The sequence below is a fragment of the Acinonyx jubatus genome, chromosome D2, assembly GCF_027475565.1.
Source record: "Acinonyx jubatus isolate Ajub_Pintada_27869175 chromosome D2, VMU_Ajub_asm_v1.0, whole genome shotgun sequence".
In the NCBI taxonomy this organism is placed as follows: domain Eukaryota; kingdom Metazoa; phylum Chordata; class Mammalia; order Carnivora; family Felidae; genus Acinonyx; species Acinonyx jubatus.
In genome coordinates, this window is record NC_069393.1 from 85,018,912 (window position 1) to 85,040,361 (window position 21,450).

Here is a 21,450-nt window from a genome sequence, read left to right on the forward strand (position 1 = left end):
TGTGATGAGGTCCTGGGTGTAAATGGGGTGTGGAGTATGTGAGGCCGGGCTGGAGGGACATCCGGGAGCCCAGAGGGAGCAGTCCTGGGCCCTTCCAGCTCTGGGCCCTGCCTCCCATGGACCCCCTGCAGGAGCTGCTCTGCTCTGAGAACAGGGCTGTCTGGGCATGCCCCCCATGGACAGAGCCTGTCCCTCTTGATTTCAAGGAGACTGGGGGCAGGGTACAGGGGGAATGTGGCCCCAGGAGCCAGCCAGGCCCAGCCTGGTGCGTCCTGGGCCTGGATGCCCCCCCGGGGGAGGCTCATTCAGCCTCCAGCCCCACAGGCCCCTTCCCGCACCCAGCCTGGACTCGGGAGAAGGAGCCAGCCCACCCCCGACCCCACCCCAGTCACCAGGGTCCTGGCTTCCCCCAGGGCTGGTCGATGGTCATTGACCCCTGGCCAGCTGGCATTGCTTTTGATGTCCGAGGCCTGGGGAGGACAGGAGGGTGACAGGTGGCGAACTTCCGGGTCTGTTTTCTGTCACGTGCCCCATCCCAGCCTATGCCCTGCTCCTCCAAGGGATGGGGGTCTCAGTGCCCCCCACCAGGCTGCAGCATGAGGGCAGGGGCTGACAGAGGTGGGGACCGGCGGGGGCGGGGGAGGCTGGCAGGGGGCGGGGCTTACAGGGATGGGGCGGGGAGAGGGCGGGGAGAGGGCGGGCTGACGGGGATGAAGCCCAGGCAGGGGGCAGGGACGGGAGAAGGGAGGGTGAGGGGGTGGGAGGGGGGGGCGGGGGATTGACAGGGGGCGGGGCTGACAGGGGCGGGGCTGACAGGGATGGGGCGGGGAGAGGGCGGGGAGAGGGCGGGCTGACGGGGATGAAGCCCAGGCAGGGGGCAGGGACGGGAGTAGGGAGGGTGAGGGGGTGGGAGGGGGGCGGGCGGGGGATTGACAGGGGGGCGGGGCTGGCAGGGAGGCGGGCGGGGGGCGGGGTTGGCGGGCGGGGGATTGACAGGGGGCGGGGCTGACGGGCGAGGCTGACAGGGATGGGTTCCAGGCAGGGACAGGGGGGCGGGGTTGACGGGCGGGGACGTACGGGGACGGGGGCGGGGACGGGGGCGGGGACGGGACGGGGCGGGGCGGGGCGGGGCGGGGGCGGGGCGGGGGGGAGGGGTCCGAGGACGCGGTGGAGGTGGGCCTAGGGGCTGGAGGGGCGTCCTCGGGGATGGAAGGGTCCCCGGATGGAGGAGGGAGAGCAGAGTTTCTGACCCGCTTCCACTTGGCCTCCTATTCGGGTCCCCTGCAACAGAACGCCCTCTGCATTCCCATAGCAACCTGGGGTGCCACCCCGTTGTTCAGTTGGGGGACCCAGACCTGGAGAGGGCACGGCTTGGCCAGGGTGTTACCGGAGGCGCTTGGAACCCGAGGTTTATGCGCATCCTGCCGCCTGCCAGGGGGGCCGACCCCTCTCCCGCCCTCAGACCCCACGGGTTCTGTGAACTGGCCGTTGGGGGCGCACCGGGGCCTGGGCCTGGAGAGGCCTGGGCTTCACGATGGAGACAGGGCGCTGTGCCACACACGTGGTGGGTGTGGGGCTGGGTCCCTAGGCCCCACAACTGCGCTTCTGCTCCCCAGGAAAGCACAGGAACCCACCACGTGCCTCCTGCTCTTGGGGGCAGTGAGGGTGGGGGCAGAGCAAACACAGGGTCCTCACTGGCGCTGAGGGGCTTTGCCACGCGGGTCGGGTCACCGCAGGGGCCCACATCTTCCAGCTGGTTTCTGATCCCGTCAGCCGGATTTAAGGGCCCCAAAGCCCTGGACACTCGGGGTCCTGCAGAGGTGGCTCCCCCACCCCCCACCCCGCCATGCCTTCCCTTTGCTGCAAGAGTTCTTTTTCTCTAATTATGAAATAACCACTGTTGGTGGTAGAAAATCAGCAAAATTAAAGCAGAAAATAAGAACCTGCAGTCTCCCCCACCTTCCCTACCCGGTGGGCCTTCTGCACATTTGTACCCAGGTGGTCCTTCTGGGCCCTGGGTCCGCTCAGGAACACAGTCCCGGGGCCTGCCTCCCTTCCTGCCCCACCTGTAAGGGCAGCAGTCCTTCCTGATGCCAGAGTTGGCTTCCTTACCTTAGAGATCAGAGATCAGTTCGTAAGGCCCTTGGCCTCTGGCAGGGCAGCCAGCACCCTTGACCCTGTGCTTTTACAGACTGGCTGGACATCACTGACCACATGAGGGAGGCGGGGCTGTGGGGCTCCCCTCCATCCCCAGTGTGGCTGAGGGCAGAGGCCCAGGGCCCCAAATCTGGGAGCACAGCTTAAGGAACCCGAAGAAGGGTCTGGGATCAGTGTCCCCATTTGAAGACAAGGATTCGGAGGCTGAGGCCTCCTGGGAGGAGGCGGCCGTCGGTCGGCTTGGGCTGTTATGACAACGTACCATGGACCTGTGCTTCTCACGGACTGGAGGCTGGCAGTCCAAGGTCAAGGTGCCTCACGGTGTTTGGTAAGGGTCCCCTGTTGGTTCACAGGCGGCCACCTTCTTCTGTGTGGTTGAGAGAGAGGAGAGAATGAGCCTGGTGTCTTTTCTTACACTCTTCTTACGCTGACCCTACCCCGGGGGGCCACCCTCACAGACTCATCTAAATGTAACCGCCTCCCAGGCTCCTCTCCAAAAAAAAAAAGCCAGCCCGCTGGGGGTTAAGCTTCAACATAGGGATTTTGGGGGCCCAAACATCCAGTCCTTATCAGGGCAGGGGTGTCCACATGCAGAGTGCATCCTGGACCAGTGGGTGTGAGTTGGGCCTCGGGACAGCTAGGAAAGCTGGCAGGAGCAGAGGTGGGGAGGCAAACACGGGCCCACCCAAGGGGCACTGGGCGGGGCGAAGGTGGGGCCAGGAGGGAGGCCTGCAGAAAGGGGAAGGGGCCATAGATAGGTGTGGGCAGCACGGGGGGTTCGGGGAACATGTGGGGAGAGCCCGAGCCCCTCACGGTGGGAGTGGCACTCCATGGGCTGCAGATCCCACGGGGAGGAGGCCCACGGCTGGGCTGCCTGGTCCTGCACCGGGTCTGTGTAGGAGGGGACTGTCCCTCCCCCACAAAGAGGAGGGCTGGGGGCACACAGCTGAGGCCTGCTTCGGCATGGTCACTGAGGCCCTGCCCAAAACACCGGCTCCCACCTGCTCCCTCCCACCACCCGTGGGTCCCGCTGGGGACAGTGCCCAGGATCGGCACCCACGGGGCAGCCGGAAGGGGAGATTTTAGGGCCGGCTGCTGTGATGCTGTCCCAGCCCTCAGGTCCCTAATCTGGATGCAGTTTGAAGCATGGAGCTCCTAATGGCTATTGGTCGCAGAGACAACGGTCTCGATGATTCGTTTGAGCAATTGGCTGTGTATTATCAGCGTAGGTAGGGTTTGCAACAGAGACAAGCACGTGGGTCCTGGAAGCGCCTCAGACCACCTGCTCCCACCCTCTGGGGAGACGGGAAACCAGCACAAGCTGCATCGGTCACCCCCGCGCAGCGTACGACTCAGCGGTGTTGAGAACATTCAGAGTCGGGGGTTGCAGAGCACAGCGGTCGCCCCCTGACGCGGTCCCCAGCCCCTGGCGCCCTGTCTCTAGGTGTGGCCTGTTCTGGACTTTTGGTGCAAATGGAATCCTACAGTACGTGGACTTTGCCCTGGCTTCTCTCGCCGAGCGTGGTCTCTCCAGCGCCCTTCCGCGTCCTCGTGCTTCTCCCCCTCCTCCGAGGATCACACTCCATCCGCGCGTGGGCCACGTGTCCTTCATGCACTTTCTTCTTGATGGGTCTTGGGTGGTGTCTATCTCTTGGCCGTTATAAATAACGCTGCCAAGGACGCTCACGCACGGGTCCTGTGTCGGTGTACGTCGGGGTCCCGTGGGTCATGGACACTTACGTCCTTTTTGTGAAGGTGTCGTGATGGGGATTTGCAGTCTCAGGTGCTCTGATGTGACCCCAGCTCCCAGCTGTAGTCCGAGGAGCAGGCACTGAGACCCTCTGGCTTGCGGCCCTGCTGTCTGAGCTGGCCCTCCCCTACCCCATGGATGTGGACTTCCCACGCGACCCACGCGGCAGCTACTGAGGGTAGTGGTGGGGCTGGGACTCCAGACACGGGTGCACAGACACACCCAAGCCTGCCGGTGCCCACTGTTCAAGCTGCCTTTCTCACACTCGTCTGGTTGCAACACGTCAGCCCTTTGGGACGGTCCCTAACCAGCGGCTGCCCACACGATGCGTTAAGATCTGCTGGCCCATCGCGCTGGCCCACGGAGGCTGGAGAGGATAGTGACAAGGCGGTGAGGTCACCACCTGCAGCCTGTCCCCAGCCCCACCAGCCTGGTCATTCAACGTCTGGTCCCAGAAGCCCCGAGCCCCCACGGGATGCTCCTTCGGGCAAGAACTGTGTCCACCCCACTGGCGCCTCTTCCCTGGATGGGACACTCGTGTCACCAGCCTCTCTGGTCGAGCCCCCAGCGTTTCGGAGCCCGTCCGTGTCCCCAGAGCGGTCTCGCGGTGGGCATCAAATACTCAGGGACCTAGCGTGTGGTGCTGGTGAGGCGTGGAGTGCACACCCAGCCGGCCGTGTGCTCCCTGGCCTGTGGCACACGCAGGCGAGCCTCCCGCTGGCTGACCGCGCTCCCTCCAAACAAGCATCACTTCTGGGCTTAGCTCTACAGGAATCCCGACTTTCTGATTCACACAGTGAGCCTTTTTTCCTTGAAATATTTAATGTGTTACATTCCAACTTTAAACACATTCGCTCTGAAGTAGGCTAATTGTTTAGGTTGTTAAACTGAATTTGGCTCTGAGATCTTAAAACGGAAACGAGATCCTGCCAGATCTGGGCACCTAAACAGACAGTTTGGTGGGTCGGTTCGCCGGAAAAGGCACCTCTTTCTGCGGGATCTGGGGTCGGGCTTGTGTTTACTGGGACTGAGGTGGTTTTACCCGCTGGCACGGTATCCACGGTCGGAGTCAGGTGTCCAACATCGATGCAGACGCTCAGGAAAACCTCCGAAATGAGGTTTTTGGTTTAATTACTCTGAATGTAATGCTGAGATTAAATCACACGTGCAGTCAGAATGGAAAACGTCAGAGAAGAATTTCGGATCTGCACAGCTGGGAATGGAATGTTCTGGCATGTCCTGGAGCGGGGCCATTTGCTGATGCCGTGTACATGTGCGCGTGTGCGTGTGTGTGCGCGTGTGTGGGACGCGTCAACACGGATTGTCCTTTCATCACCGTCGCTTCCTACAGGCCACCCTGGAGATGCCCACTGTCCTGTGGCTCACGGGCCGTGGAACCCAGGGCTGCGTGGCCCTGGGACCGGCCGCCCCACTCGCGGCTGGTGAGGGGCTGGGCTGTCCTAAGTCCTGCCATGCTCCAGTGGGGGTGTGGGAGGAAGGCCTGATGACAATTTTTTCCCATAATTCATGGACGGCAAAGAATTAATGAGCCTTATACTTTAGAGCAGTTTTGGGGTTATGGAAACATAGGGCAGACAGTTCAGAGTTCCCGTTTCCCCTCCCCACGCCCCACCCCTGCTGTTCACAGCTGCCCTAGTGAGTGCCTTTGTTGCAGTCACCCAGCGAGTCCCGGTACATTATTATGAATTAATGTCCATAGTTTGCACTAGGGTCTCTCTCTGTGCAAACCCATACCTTCCGTGGGTTCTGACAAACGCGCGGCGACAATGTCACACGAAATAGTGCCACTGCCCTGAAGATCCCCTGCACTCCACCTGCTCATTTAGGTTTTCAATGAATAAAGACACATAGGCTCACACACGAAGGCAGCTGTTTTGAGATAATTATCAAAAGGCTAGATGCAGGCGTGCAAAGCGGTGGTGCGTGTGTCCCCTGCATGGCAGAGGCCCCGTGGTTTGGCGGTTGTGGGAAGCGTGGACGTTTGAAGCGTCTGCCACGAGAGGACGGGGACACAGGCGCATCTGTGGGTTACGGAGAAAATTCCCGGCACCCGGGACATTCCCAGTGGAGGGCAGTGCCAACTTTCAGGTGGAGGTTTGTGCAAAGACAGGGGTCATTTTCTCCTGCCCGAGTTCACAGATCCCCTGAATTAAGGATCCCTGATCTGGGGGAAACACCAAACGCTTGTGGAGTCAGAACACACGCCAGTGGGAATACAAAGCCCAGTATGTGGCTTTGAAATCCACACCATCACAAGCAGCCAAGTGGGCTGGGCCCCGGGATCTCACACGGACAGAAAACGGGTTCATTGGGAGAAGCTGGGAGAAGCTGCAAGAGGGAGGGTAGTTATCGTTCACCGCGGAGCAGGCGTGAAGTCTGCGTCTCCGTGTCTCCCCGTGGCGGCGGGAGCCTCGCCCCAGCGCCGGGGGAAGCCGGGCGTCTGGCTCCCGAGGGCCCACAGCAGGCTGGACGCCCAGCCCCCGCACCGCCATCGTCTCCACGCGATTCCTCACGCGCCCGGTGGTAAGTGCCCTGGAAAGGACGGCGCAGTGCAAACTCTCCAGTGCTGTGTCCAGGACGAGCCCCGCAGAGCAGGCGTGGCCCGGCCTGGGCCTGGCCCCCCGCAGGCTTGCCCCAGGCCTTGGGACACAGGCTGCGCGGAGGGCCGTGCAGGTGCAGAGAGGGGAGAGCATCACCCTGGGGGCTGTAGGGAAAGGCCTCTGCAGGAGGGGTCCGTGAGCACAGAGACCCTCGAAGTGTGGCCTTGTGTGCACAGCACCTCCATGGTCGGCGCCAGCCCGGGGCCAGAGCAGCCGCTCAGGGACCCCACCTGTTGCCCCTGTGCGAGGCCCTCGGGCTTGTCTCCCGCAGGCGCCGCGCCCAGGTCTCCTGCGGTCCCCCTGCCCGTGCCCACACAGGCCATTTTCTGCCCCACTTGTTTTGACCTCCTTCCTCGGGACCAGGGACCCTTCTCACCCCCTGGGTCCCAGAGACAGCCTGTCCACCCTCCCCTCCCCCCTCCCCTCGAGGTCTGGCTGCTGGGTCTGGCTCAGGTAGGGTCTTTCCCAAGTCACTGCTCCAACCGGGCACCCGGTGAGGCAGTGGGAATGATGGGCAGCCTGTTCAGGGCTTGAGGGACTTGAATGTCAACCTGCAGCCGGGGGGCTCAGCCACTGACTGTCCCTGTCCCTGTCCCTTCTGTGGTGTCTGCCACGCCCTCCATGTGGGGCCTGGCTCTGAGCCAACGAGCGAGCGAGTGGGGCAGGTGTGCTGGAGACCTCCCAGCAGGAAGGACAGGCGTCTGCTCCCCCTGCCCCAGCTTTGCATACTTGTCATTCTGAACACCCATCTGCCCCCCATGTCCCTGCGCGGATCCCTATGCCCCATCAAGAGCCCAGAAGGCAGGTCCTGGTGCACTCAGCCCTACCTGTCAGCGAGCAGGTAGCCTGGGTCTTGGCAGTGGTCCCTCATCTGGCTCAGCAGAGGCGCAGGACCAAGCCCTGCCCCCTATCCTGACCCGCCCCCCCGCTTAGAGATGTCCCTCCCTACTGCCGACTGCCCAGCTCGCTGTCCTCGTCCTGCCCCTTCTCCTGGGGAGGCAGGACCTCGGGCTGCTTTCTTCCTGGCTCCTTTCCTTCTCTCTGAGACGGCTTTTGTCTGAGGAAGTGGTCCCGCCTAGTGGGCACTGCCGATGGGTCTGTGGGCACCATGGCTGGACAAGGGCAGGGCCCATTTCAGGATCTGGGGTGTCAGAGTCGTGGCCCCTGGGGGCCCCGGGGGGGGGCTCTCGCCTGTGCCTGCCATCTCTCAGGCCTGTTCCTCGCCCAGTGGGGCCCGCTCTGCCCACCGGCCATCTTCTCTACATCCAGACCGTGCCTACCTACAGCCTGAGTCCCAGGCGGGTTCCGGGGGGTTTGCCCGGCACCTGCTGCACCTGCTGGGGGCCCCTGAGACTCTGCGATGCCACGATGGTGACACCGTTTCCTAGGTAACTGCAGCCAGCCGCCAGGCCTGCCTACCTGTTGTGCGGTGCAGGCCGGGGACGCCAGGTGGGAGGGTGTGTCCCCGCGTGCGTGTGAGAGTGGGGGTGAGGGTCGTGTGTGTCCGTGAGGGCATCTGTCCGGGGACTGTCTGCGGCTGTGGGTCTTTGTGGGGTGTGCCTGGCTGTCCCAGGTCTGTGTGCCGGCGTGTGTGACCGTGTCTCTTCGCGCCTGGAGGCTCAGGGAGGGCAACCTGGCCTAACCAAGCGCTAAGGTAGCCACGGTAAGGACTTCTGGCCACTCCCCACCTGCCCTGGGCCTTCTGGCAAATTCGCACCAGCAAACAACAGCGGGCCTGCCTGTGTGGTTGGCGGGACTGAGCCCTGGCCTGGCCCAAGGAGCTGGCCTGACCTGGCCCAAGGAGCTGGGCAGACCCAGGGTTGGGGGGTGCATGGGGAGGGGAGGGGGCGTGGCTAGCTCTCAGCAGGAAGCAGTTGGTTCCTCCAGTTCCTGGGGTGGTCCTCAAAGCCTACCACCCCCAGCTTCCTGTTGGCTCCTCCCTTTCCCTGCCCAGCCTCTCCGTGGGGACTGGTGGCCTCCCGTCCCCTCCCGTCCCCTCCCGGGGACGATGGGTGGTGTCCCTGAGTCCCCCTGGCCCATGGGTTCTGAGGAGTGGCTTTGGAGCTGTGGGGGTCATGGGGCTAAGCCGCGGGCGGGTGGGTGTGCAGGTCACTCTGGAGGGCAGGGTGCCCTCACGTCACATCCTTCAGGCGCTGCTTCCCCTAGGTCTGCGTGTCAGTGATGGGGCCGCACCAGGTAAACAGTCCGGGCCATCGGGAAAGAAGACCATCCCCCGGGGGCCACAGGCCTGTTCTGTGGGCTGTGGGGGTGTGGACCTTGGCTAGGAGATCCAACAGCTTTGGTGGCCCCTCGCCTGGGGCCTGGGGACCTGGGGGGAGGTCCCAGGCAGGTCTGAAGTGTGGACTGGGGCAGACCCTGTGGAGGCGCCTCGGGAGCAATGTGGGGACAGGCTTGGAGGCCACCAGGCAGTGCCGGGGCGGGGGCTGACCGGAGGTGCCTGGAGCCCACGTGACCCGTCCGTGCCCCATGCTGGGGCCTGCCTGCGTGAGTCCGTGTTGAGGAGCGGACCAGAGATGAAACGAAAGCTCTGAGGTCACTCGCACACGGGAGCTTCGTGGCCACTCTGTGACTGGGGCCTCCGCTCCCCGGAGAAGCAGCCACATGGACTGGCGCAGAGCAGGGAGGCCACACAGGGAGGCTCTCTGGACTCTCCAGGCCCAGCCCCAGCCAGCAGAGTCCCGGAAGGGCCTGGACCCACACAAGGGCTGAGAGGGAGCAGGTCCCGGGGCTGGGGGCAGGACTGGGGTGTGCTCCAGGGGGTCAGTGGCCCCAGGGCGCCCTTTGTTCAGCAGCAGATGTGACCACCCCCCACGCCCACGCCCCCAGGTGCAGGCCGGATGTGGACCCCATCCCTGGAGGGATGCACATTGGAGCCGATATATAGATTTTCCTCTCTGCTGACTGGACTGCGCCTGCGCTGGCGGCAAATGAAGGAATAAAAACACGCACAGTTTACGGTTCACACTTGAAACAAAAACGTTTCCCCCTTTGAGCTAACGTTGGATCAAGACAAACGAGATGTCAACCCGACGCTGAGGAATGAATCACCGCCGTGGCCAACATCCCGTGGCGGAGCCCCGGGGCCCCCTGGCCGGCCGTGCAGGGCGGGCGCGAGCAGCGGGTGGCCGTGCGCGGGTCCGCCCAAGGATATAAATGACCCGGGCGGGAAATCAATGCTCCTGCTGAAAGTCTTTCTGCGGTAATGGAGGCTGTCAGGCTTGGTTCAACGTGAGCCCCGTCTGGGGGAGGAGAGAGAGAGGGAGGAGCGTTTCATTATGTAATTGTTATTGAGTCTAATTTAGCACAGATTCTCCCAGTTCCAGAAGTAACGGCAGAACCATGGCTTTGGTGGCGGGACTGGTCTGTGTTCAAACTAACTGAGAGACCTAGGGCTCCAGGTTGGGCAGAACAGACCCACAACGTCAGGTGGCCGCTGGCCTTCGACGTCAGGCCCGGGGAGGCCGGGAGAGGGGAGGGGCTTCTCCCTGACGGGTGCCTGCTGGTGCCCAGGGGGGCGGGGGCGGGGCTCAGCCTGGGGCTAGGTCTGGGTTTCAGCGCAGGTGCGGTGAGCAAAGGGGGGATGGGGGAGGGGTGGGGAGGAAAGTTCTTAGCTTCTAACCGCAGCCTGCTCTTTCTGGCGATTGGCCCCCATCCAGGGGCCCACTCAGAGTCACCTCTTAGACCCAGAGACACTCCTGTCACTGGGAAATTCTGAGGGATTTAGGACCTCTCTCTGAGGGGACAGAGGCCAATATATAATTTTTCTACCATTTTCTACCCTTCATTATGTGGTGGGTCTCATCCAATCAGTTGAAGACCTCAAGAGAAGACGACTGTGGTCCCCTGAGAAGGAGGGAGCTCTGTCTCCGGGGAATTCTGGAGCCCAACTCTCCCCTGGGTGTGCAGCCTGCGGCCTGCCCTGGAGATTTAGGGCTCTCCAGTCCCCCACAGTCGTGTGAGCCAGCTCCTTAAAATCTCTCTCTGTCCCAACCTCCTTCCCTGTCTCTCCCTTTGTCTCTCTCTGTCTCTCTTGCTCCCCAGTGTTTCCCTTCTTCCTACAGTCACCAGGAAATCAAGATGCGGGAAGGGGCCACTCCCCCACACGCCAGAGCCTTAGGGAGGCCTTCCTGCCCCTCTGAGGGGGTCCTCTGGGGTTTGGGTCCCACTGGACGCCTCTGCAAAGTACAAAGGCTGTTGTCGACCTCTGGTGCACCACGAATCCAGGCCCTGTGTCAGGAGCACCACAGAGGACAGAGAAAACCAGCAGGAATGTGACCCGAAATCAGCCCACCCAAACCCCAGGGCTCTCAGACTCCTGGATGACATGGCCTCGCCCCTGGCGCTGGGGCCTGCCGGCTTCCGGTCCTGCCCGGCTCAGCCTGGACCCCAGCCTCACCGTGGCTCTGGCTTTGCGCAAATGTGGGGATTTCCTCCTCGACGCAGGAGCGGCCTCTCCACAAACTCGGGCAAGAAAGCGGCCTCAGCTCCTGCAAACAGAGGCCGCCCTCAGAGCCCCCCGCTAGCCCCCCACGTCCTCAGAGCCCCTCTCCACCCTCAGACCCCCTGCCCCCCAGGGCCAGCCTTTCTGTGTGTACTGTTGTTCTGTTCTGCTCCGGTTACAAAAACTGTAGCTGTTTATCGTGTCTCGCTAAGAAAGTGGAAACGAATAGGTACAGAAGAAAATTAGAGTTCCCGCGATCCAGGGCGCTCGCAGTCGCCTCCGGCATATTCTCCTGGAGAACCACGCACATCCGGGCACGCTCGCAGGGACACAGGTGCGTGTGTGGACAGTGCCGTGGAAATCAGCATCACTTCTCACACAGTTTCTCATGCGTCAACACGCGTTCAAAACCAAAAGAACCTTCATGGCCCCCCAGTGCCCCCCACCCGGCGTCCCCCAAGGAATCCACTGCTCCTGACATGTTCTCTGCTGCCGAGATTCCGTGTTTGTGAACAGCCCTCGAGGAGCGTGTCTGTCCTGGTCTGAGAGGCCGTGCCCCCCAGGGGTGTGCTGGTGGACAGATTGCTGGATCCGACCAGGAGGGCCCCGGGCGTTCGGGCCCCTCGGGGACGGCAGCCCTGAATTCCGCCGCGTGGGCCAAGCCCGCAGGGCACCAGCAGTGTGGCCCCCGAGGAGCAGGACCCGTGGGCGCCGTGGGCACTGTGAGTGGTCCCTGGAGGCCCCTGGTCAGGAGCAGACGCCCGCCCTGCAGCGCACGGTGGTGACCTCTCCTGTCTCTTTAAGCACTCTGGTGCGTTTTCTAGAAACTTGGAGGGGTCCCGTCCTTAACCGTTTGCAAAATGGCTTTATCGAGCTCTAAGGCCTGTGCCCTTCACCTCACCACCTCAGGCAACTCTGGAAGAGCTCGTCACCTCCGGGCCAAGCGCCTCCCCCTTGCCCCTTACGGGCAACCCCCCTCCCCCAGCGCCTGGCCCCCACAAATCCACTTTCTGGCTCCTTCCCTTTACCTTTCCTGGACTGTTCACGTGAATGCAGCCGGACGGTACGTGGACTTTGCACCCGGCCCCCTCGAGCGCCTCACTCGCCATGTTGCTCGGCGGCTTGCGCATGTCCGTGATTCCCTTCTTTCTGCGGCTGAGAAACGGTCCCCGTGCCTGTGCCGCACTTCAGCTGCCCATGGGCACTCAGCTCACTTCCAGCCTCTGCCTGCCGGGTCCCGGCCGCTGAGAACATGCGTGCACACGCCTCGCGCGGATGCGTGTCCTCATGTCTTGGGCACATGTCTAGTAGTGGGCTGCCGGGTCGTGGGGTGACTCACGTTCGGGGAGCCTCCAGGCTGTCCTCCGTGGCGGCGCCACTGTGCATTCCCGCCGGCCGTGAGCCAGGGCTCCGCTGTCACCGCACCCTCCCCGGCACTCTTTCTTTATTATCTGTCCTTTTAATTCCATCAGCTGGGCGTGGAGCCGATGCCATACCTGTCCCGCGAGAGGGGACAGATGGACGAGCCACAGCAGGCCGCAGGTGGCACCCGCCAAAGCAATGAGTTCTAGAAAACATGAGCTGGTGATTGGAGACATTCGTGCCTACGACTTGAGGCAGAAACAGAATTAAAAATAAAACTGGTCGGGGGCCCCTGGGTGGCTCAGGCGGTTGCGCATCTGTGACTTCGGCTCAGGTCATGATCTCACGGTGCGTGAGTTCGAGCCCCGCGTCGGGCTCTGTTCTGACAGCTTAGAGCCTGGGGCCTGCTTCGGATTCTGTGTCTCCTCCTCTCTCTGCCCCTCCCCTGCTCACACTCTGTCTCTCTCTCTGTCTCAAAAATAAATAAAGAGGGGCATCTGGCTGGCTCAGTCAGTTAAGCGTCTGCCTTCCGCTCAGGTCCTGATCTCGCGGTCTGTGAGTTTGAGCCCCACGTCGGGCTCTGTGCTGACAGCTTAGAGACTGGAGCCTGCTTTGGATTCTGTGTCTCCCTCTCTCTGACCCTCCCCCGTTCATGCTCTGTCTCTCTCTGTCTCAAAAATAAACGTTAAAAAAAAAATTAAAAAAAAATAAAACTGGTTGGAGGCGTCTGGGGGCTCAGTCGGTTGAGTGTCTGAGTTCTGACTTTGGCTCAGGTCATGATCTCACGGTTCGTGAGTTCGAGCCCCGCGTCAGGGTCTCTGCTGGCAGTGTGACCTGTGCTCACTCTCTCTCTCTCTCTCTCTCTCTCTTTCAAAATAATTAAACTTAAAAAAAAATGTTCATCTATTTAAAAAAATGAAGCTGGCTAAAATCCCCAATTCTCCTGATCTGTATCTTGATTTCAATTTTATTTTTTTGTTTTTAGATGTTCATTTAAACATTGATGCTCCCGCTGGCCCTGCTCTGTCTCCTCCCAGCTGACCGTAGGAGCAGGTGGGTGCCCATGCGTGCGGCAGGGGTGCGTCGTTGACCAAAGCGAGTTCTTAGCACACCTCCGTATCGTGACCAGCGAAGTCACCAGCCCCGAAGGCTGACGGGTCAGGTCCCCTCAGCACCAGCAGGAGCAGGAGGGGGAGGAACGACGGGGAACAGCAGGGAACAGGGCATCTCGTGGAAGCATCCGGAAGCATCCACACCCCAGATGACCCGGCACCACAGGAAGGGGTGGGCGCGACGGGCCTTGTCTCTACTTCATGTGCTGGGACACATCCGTGCACTGTGGTTGCCAGGTAGAGGGAGGTCTGGGAACATTCTGAAGAGCCAGACCCCAAAGGTTGCTCTGTGGGCCCAGTGGACGGGGCGAGGTGTTCCTCCCCGAGGTCACCAGAGCCGACTACGGGTCCACATGGCAGAGAGGAGTGGGACCCAGACCCCACTGGAGATCTGGGCAGGGGCTGTGTCCCCGGGGAGGGGCTGTGTCCCCGGGCAGGGACTGTGTCCCCAGGCGGGGACTGTGTCCAAGGGCCTGGCCCCGAGGTGCCCACCCGGGGGGCTTGGCTGTTTGACTTCCGTGGGCCATGGCAGGGCAGGGCATGGGAGAGTCCTGGGGGCGGGTTGGCGTCTGGGTGCTTGTGACAGATGTCCTGCCGATCCCATAAGGACCTTGTGGACGTGCCACTCCAGGGCCACAACCTGCTGTCAACCCTGGGGTCCTGCCAAGGGTCCCTACGGGTGGAGCCAGCCTCCCTTCTGGAGGAGCTGCCCCAGCTGTGGCTCCCAGCGCCCCTGGTACGGGCAGTGCTAGCTTGCTGAGGACAACAGGATGACACCCCTCGATCTGCTTGGCGCCCCCAAAGCTGGGCATGAGGAGGCACCCCCATGAGTGTGGGAGCCATCAGACCATCCCACATTCTGCCCGGGGGCTTGGTCTCCCCTTGGAGAAGGCCTGTGCTCACCCCTTTCTTCCCTGAAGTCCCTGGGGCTGGAATGGGGGGCGGGTGCCCAGCAGGGCCTGGACAGCCTCCCTGTCACAGGCCACCTGCCCCTGAGGCCATGCTCTGCCTGGGTGGGCTCCCTGGCTCTGCCTGCCTCCTGGAGCCCCTGGGCAGCTGCACTGCCCCTCTCCCCACAGGATCTGGGCGCTGGGACCCCCAGGGCTGCACCCCCAGTCATGAGGCCCCAGCCAGAGTCACAGTGTGCAGTGACTCCCAGCTGCTCCTGACTCCACCCTCTGGCCCCTGCCCCTCTCCCAGGGCACCGGGAAGCCACTTTCAGGGGGAGGGAAAGGCCAGGCCCTGGTCAGCTCTCGAGCTCAGCAGTGGAGTTAGTCAGAAGGAGGGAGGAGGTGGGACCCCAGGGTCAGCTCTCTGTCTTCTGGTCCTGCCTCCTTCCGGGGCAGGAGCCTGGCTGACTCAGGGGTGGGGGTGGGGTGGGGCTGGTGGGGTAGGGTAGGGTGAGATGGGCAGGGCCCCATATTTGGTCAAATGCTGAGGAAGCCTCAGGTGTGGAGCATTCCAGAAGCTTGGACTCCCGGGGAGGGCCCTAGGCAGACCACAGAGATGGCCTCTCAGCTCCCTGCTGACTCACTGGGAGAGGCAGAGGAAGTGCAGGGGAGCTGGGGGCGGGGAGGGGAGGGCGGGGAGGGCGCCAGGGCCTCCCTGAGCCTCCCGCAAGGCCCTTCCTGGCGGCTCCCCAGGGCCCTGGGCTCCAGCCACATGGTCAGCTGGCCGGGAGGCCCTCTGGGCAGGAGAGAGGGGCCTGGGGAGCTGCTGGGTCCCATGGGAGGGGTGGGGGGGTGCCGGGGAGAGTCCCACCCGAGCCTGACGTGGGTGTGGGGTCCCTTGAGGCTGGGACGCGGTGTCTGTAGAGCCCTTCGGGTCTCGGGTTTTGAATCAGCAGCTCAGGAAGGGCCCGAAGGGCCTGTGAGATTGCCAGCTGGGCCACACGCCCCGGGCCTCTCCCTCCTCCTGCTGGGGTGAGGGGCCCTCAGGGCAGCCAAGGTGGCCCACATGGGGGCCAGGACCAGCAGGCGGAGGCAACATGGGGTGCTGAGGGAGCCCCTGGCACCTTGGGCAGGGCTGGGTGGGCCGCACCACGCGGGGCAGGGGGTTGACGAAAGGCCACGGGTGTGAGGCATGTGTGTGTGTGTGTCCGTGCGCGTGCAGGTAGTGAGCGCAAGCATGGGACACAGTGGGGGTCTCGCTGGTGTCCCTTCCTCCCCCCACATCTGCCTCCCCTCCCTTCCCCTTGCCCCCTCCCCACTGGGATCCAGTGGGCACGGGAGTCACTGGGCACACAAGAACCTATTTATTTCTCTTCAAGGCCCAGGCCACCAGGAGAGCCGTCTTCTCTTCTCCCTGGCAGCCCCCCCCCCCCAGCCTGCACCCCCAGGGGCCCAGGGCGGAGTGGCTGGAAAAGTCAGTTCTGTGGGGCCCCTCGCTGGCCTGTGCTGACAGGTGGACGGCGGAGTTTCCAGCGGCCTGCCATGTGGGGAGGCCAAGGGCCTTCGGCGGGGGCCGCCTCGAGCCTCCAAGAGGCTGGCCTCCCCCCAGGGAGAGAGAGGAGGCCTCCCAGACCCTTGCACCGTCCTCGGGGACGCCAGGGCCACCAAGAGCACTGGGCCCCCCAACGCTTCTGGCTGCCAGGGACACCTCAGACCCTGGAGCAAGGAAGGGCAGGGCCGGCGGGGGAGGGGGGGCCTGGGGTCCTGGGGGCCCATGGGGAGGCCGGAGCCAAGGAGCCGTCCCCTGTCTCTGGGAGAAAGCTAATGTGCGCCTGGCAGAGGCAGGAAACACATTGCTTGTCCGGATTCCTCATTAAAATACAGCCTAAGTGATGGCACCCCGGGGACGCCACAGGCCCCTGGGACAAGGCCGCTCATCGCTGTGTCGGGCAACAGTTTTCATTAAGCGCCAAGAGGGAGAACCCCGCCCCCCAGACAGAAATAGCACCCTTGGCCCCATTTCCTGCCTCCAGGGGTGCCCCTCGCTCCCCTCCAGCGGGCGACCACGCCCCTCCGGGCCCTGTGCCCCCTGTGCCCACGGGCTCCCCAAGCTCCCCTGGGAACCTACTGCTTTGTCTTACACTTTGTGCTTCTAAAATAAAAATTTTGAATTTTAATGAAATAAGTTTTCTAAAAGCTGCCCATTATAGAAGAGGTGAAAATACAAAAAGAAGTTTCCTTTTGGGGAGAAATGAAGAGGAGATCACGGGTGGGCCAGCGGGGCAAGGGGCCAGGAGCCACCTGTCTGTCCTCCGGAGCTCGAACCCACGAACCGTGAGATCATGACCTGAGCCGAAGTCACAGATGCTCAACCGCCTGAGCCACCCAGGGGCCCCGCGGATCCTGTCTTTAAACGTGGCTGTGCTTTTGTCTATGAAAGATTCACACTGCCTTTGTGCGTTGTGTTATTCTGGTGACTCCTGTCAGACGTTCGTGTTCTGAGTTGTACTGACCCGGCCAGCACGGAAGGCCAGGCTGGCCTTCCCCAGGTGCCAGGAGGGTGCTGGGGCTGGAACAGAGGTGCTGGGGGGCGGGGCAGGGAGGTGAGTCCCAACCCAATGGACGTCGCCCTCAGCACTGGGAGGCCCAGACGGTGGGTAGGAGACACACGCCCCACCCCGCCCAGGGACCTGGCTGGCCAGGCCCCTCCCTGTGCCCAGAAGCACCCCCACCCGACCCCCAGGACTTCCTGCTGGTCCAGCTTGTCCTCATGACCCCTGGACAAAGGGAAGGCTGTGGCGCTTAGGAGCAGGGCAAGGGCAGGAGGGGGTCTCAGCTGGCAGAGAGACAGCTTGGCCCTTCCCGTGGATTTCCAGGCAAGGCCTTTGGTGAAGGGAGAGAGAGGGGAGAGGGGCCAGGGCGGGTCACCCTGGGGGTACGGAGAGAGTCCCTCCCCCCAAGACACCCTGGACCTGGAGTTCCGACCCACCCTCTCCCTGACCCCCAGCCCCTCCCCAGACAGCGGCCGAGAGGCGGACGCGTCTCAGGAGGCACAGCTGGGGAGGCAGGAGTGTGTCCAGCTGAGCGCTGACCGGGGCCCGTGGGCTGCTGCTCTGGGACCTGCACCAGCGGGGGGAGGGCAGACCTGGTGCCTCTGCCTTCTCCTCTGTCCCCCCCACCTGCAGTATGGGGGTCTCTGCGCCCTGGGGACTCCTCGGAGGGGCTTGCTGCAAAGCGATGAAAGGATGCCCCCGGCTGGGGGAGAGGAGCCTGCCTGGGGGTCAGAGCCCCAGGGGCCCTCTGGCTCCACATACGGGTAAACAGAGTCCTGCACACAGGAAGGGTGGGGGTGGGCACCTCTCCCGCCCTCTCAGACCTCGGAGGCTGGCGTGGTCAGCTCCAGGCAGGCGAGGGACCCCAGGGGTGGGGACCTGGATGGAGCTCAGGTCCAAGGACGCTGCCTCCTGCATGTTGCCTACGGCGGTGGCCCGGGCACCTTCCCCAGCCTCCATGAGGCCTTCTGAGCTGGGACCTTGTGTCTGATAGATGAGGCGCCAAGGCCTGGCTCAAGGTAAGGTCTGCCTTTGTGGGACGGACGTTGGCCCCCACGCCAGGGCACACTCCAGGGGCCTCCTGGGGCTGGACGAGGGTCAGACATGTTCAGAATGAGGCCTCAGGGGTCCAGGCAGCATGGCATGCTGGTCCTGTCTGGTCTCCGCAGGGCACAGAACGGGCCCAGGCACTAGGGACAAGCCCCCAGCGTGGGGACAGTCACGCCTGCCACCACCACCTGCGGTCTCTGTGTGGCCTCGGCAGCTAAGGGGGTCTCTCTGCAGGGGAGGATGTGTGCTGCCCCCTCGAGGAGACCCCAGGGCAGCGGCCAGAGGGCGGCCTGCTGAGGGCCCAGGTGCCAGCCCGGCCGCATCCCGGCCCAAGCGTGGCCCGCACAGGGGAGCGCGTGCCCATGACCGTGTGGAGGTTTGGGAGAAGTGAGAGGAGGAGGGTAGCGGAGGGTGCCGGCCTCGCCCCAGATGTGCATGGGCTGTTGGGACCCCAGGGACTGTGGTGTCACAGGGTGGGCGGCACGGTGAGCTGCAGCCCCTGGCAGAAAACCGTGAGCCCAATAGGGTGGCAGTGGGGAGGATGACCCTGCAGGCCCCCGGGATCCTCCTGGCACAGCCACGCGCTGTACCTGGGGAGTGGCTTAGAGTGGCCGCCCGGTCCCGGGAGCAGGAGGGAGTTGCCATCAGGGCCCAGCCCAAAGTGCCAACAGGGCTCCAGCCGGAAGGAGGCCGTACCCTGAGCCAGCCCAGCCCTGGGGCCCTCTGCCGCCCAATGAACACCCAGCATCCTGGCCCTGCAGCCTCTGGGTGGTCCGTGCAGCCTTGCAGGGCCCGGGGGCCCTCTTCTGGCCACACTGTAGAAGGCAGAGCCACCACCACACATGTGGCCTCCTTATGCACCCGGGCCATGCCGCCCCCAGGCCCACACCCCTCATGCTCACCTGTGAGTGTATCTGTCCCAGCTCCTTGGCCCCAAGAAGCCTGGCCACAGGAACGGAGGGCCGACCCCTCCATCTACGGGGAGTTGGCTCAGGTCTTGTTGAGGCCTCTCCTCTGCAGGCCCAGGCCCACCGGGAACCACAGCATTTCCAGCACCTCCAAGACTGGACCCCCAAGGCCCAGGTGCCCCTTCTGGGTTGGGCCACCCACAGCTCAGGGGCAGAGTCCTGGAAAGAGGAGTGGGCTCCACTTGGCCATGTCCAAGCAGCTGGACCTAAGCCAGGAGGCGACTAACAGCTCCGTGCCTCAGTTTCCACTTCTGAACCCCAGAAACGTTACCCCCTCCTAAGGTGTGCAGAAGATTCCAGATGTGTGAGGCTCCTGCAAATAGCAAGCCCCACACGCGTCTCTGGGACAGGGGAGTCCCTGCTGTTCCATTGAGCCCCTCTGGGGACAATCCGGACGTGGCCTAGAGCCCCGCCAGGGACTGCTGAGGGCGTGGCTGTAGGTCCCAGCCTTGGAAAGACCCTCACTCCCTGGTGTCGGCCTGCGAAGCTGCAGGCGAGGGGTCGCCACGGTGCGGCGGTGCCCTCTGCTGACGTTTCTTGGCATCGCGGCCCCCGAATGGCCACGGAAGCAGGGCCAGGGCCCCAGGGGGGCAGCAATGGTCCCAGGCAGTGCTCCCACGGGTCCGGGGCCTCCAGAGACCCAGACACAATCACTTCTTCCCAAAGCAAGGGTTTGGAAGCATTCGTTCACCTGCGCAGACGTTCTCCCGGGACGTGCACGGCAGGCAGAGCAGCCGGGGCTGAAGTGGGAGGCGCCGCGGGTGGAGGACCGAGGGGGGTTGGCACAGGACAAGTGAGAGCAGAGACTGGAAGGCGGGACAGGAGGCAGGGGCCTCCTGCCTCCCCTTCCCTGTCGGGGGCTTAGCCCCTCGAGGGGCACCTAGAGGAGGTGTTCTGGCCTGGGCGCAAGCCAGGGGGACCCACGGAAACAGGCAGCCTCGGAGGGGACCCACCGCCCGTATACACTGCATTGTCGGCTTTCACGGTGAGTCCTTTGACCAGGACCCAAGGCCAGGGAGGGGGGACAGAGGGAGGGGGTAAATGTCCCTTTCGGACGGGAGAGCACTGTGGCGGCACCACCCAGGGCGGGGGCAGAGGGGACGGGGACAGCGTGGAAGAAGCAAGGTGGGGTGAGGACAGCACCGAGCACCCCGTGCTGGGCCTCCGGGAGCCGCCAGACAGAGCACTGTTGTCCCCGTGAAGTGACATTTCCATAGCAACCACGATGCTCTCTGAGTGACAGCAATGTTCTCTAAGAGCTGCTGGATGCTCAGACATGAGTCTGCGGTGGACGAGCTGCCCCAGGGTCTGGAATCTTCCAGCTCGCCTCGGGCTCTGGCTCCTGGGGGTTTCCAGACCTGCTTTCCTGGGGTCTACGGATCACAGAGCCCAGAGCCCCCCGCAAGCGTCCCCTGAGTGGGTCGTGCCGGCCCCGGCACTCAGCGCCTCTTCTCTGGTCCTGCCCCTGCCTGGGAGGTGCCTGCCCCAGCCACGTACCTTTCCACGTCCTCACAAAGTGCCAGCAGGGCAGGCGAATGGGCACGCAGGACAGCGGCAGGGGCCTGGGGCGATGAGGATGTGGGTGGGCTTCAGGGGTGCCTCCGTGTTTACAGACACATCGCGTGGTGGCGTCTTAGGACAGCCACGAAGCGACGCCCCACGGGGCAGGCCGCGTCCTGCCTGCGCTTGGCTGAGAGCCAAGGGGAAGGGGCGCGGTTTCTCCGGCCCCTTCTGAAGGTGGCCGCCAGAAACGCTGCCCGGTTGGCGGTGCTGGCTGTCAGCCCTGCACTGGAGCCTGGGGAGCCGCCCAGGGCAGGGCCCAGAGGGAGGCGCTCTCAGACGTCAGGAGGGAGATGGGACACCACGTCTGCAGTCCTAGCGCCACAGGGGTCTCGGAGAGGCCTTTCCGGCCCCAGGCGTGCGCCCCACACGGCGCAAAGACCGGCTCCATGCACCCAAAGCTCAGTCCAGGGGACCCGCACCCAGTGCCGACCCCATGTGGAGCCATCAGTGGCCTCAGTGCTTGGTGGTGGAGGCCACGTGGCTCCCATCCTGCCATTTCCGGCGCCCTGGTGTGGGCAGGTGTGGGGCGGGGCCGCGGGCAGGGGAAGAAGGAACCACAAGAGCACACTCTCAAGAGACAAGCTGACTCGGCCATCGAGGCCAAGAGACTCCCGGGAGAGAGGGCCTCCTGTGACACTCAGAGCAAGTCCCCAGGAGCCAGCTGGGTGAGCGGTGCCCAGGGAGCGAGAGAAGGTGAGCCCGAGCAGGCGAGCCCGAGCAGGCGTAGGCAGAGCGCCGCCCCGCCCCGCCCCCGGGGTGCCGTGGTGGGTCACAGGTGCAGCCACGCCAGGAGGTGGCCCCCTGCCGCAGGACCCACGGCTGCGCCACATCTGCCAACAGAGGGCGCCCTCCAGGCACAGCACGTGCCTTGCTCCCATGCCGACCCCGCTGCCCCCTGCCCTCTTCCTGCTGCCCACAAACTCCCAGAGCCCACAGCACGAAAGGGGCACCAAAGACCCTCTG

At 63.6% G+C, this 21,450-nt stretch overlaps 1 protein-coding gene across 1 annotated transcript; it reads right to left on the reverse strand.

Annotated features, from left to right (window-relative positions):
* Window positions 1-17,372: 17,372 nt before the first annotated feature.
* Window positions 17,373-21,188, reverse strand: LOC128312654 (uncharacterized). Its single transcript, XM_053207358.1, has 2 exons — window positions 19,616-21,188; window positions 17,373-19,083 (listed from the first exon to the last, which is right to left on the reverse strand). Exon 2 carries the CDS (start codon window positions 18,929-18,931, stop codon window positions 18,005-18,007), a length of 927 nt encoding a protein of 308 aa, XP_053063333.1. The 5' UTR covers window positions 18,932-19,083; window positions 19,616-21,188; the 3' UTR covers window positions 17,373-18,004.
* Window positions 21,189-21,450: the final 262 nt, after the last annotated feature.

Bases quoted from the DNA above. Each gene is read 5' to 3' on its own strand.
- LOC128312654 (XM_053207358.1), bottom strand. From the start codon at position 18,931: ATGGAGGGGTCGGCCCTCCGTTCCTGTGGCCAGGCTTCTTGGGGCCAA.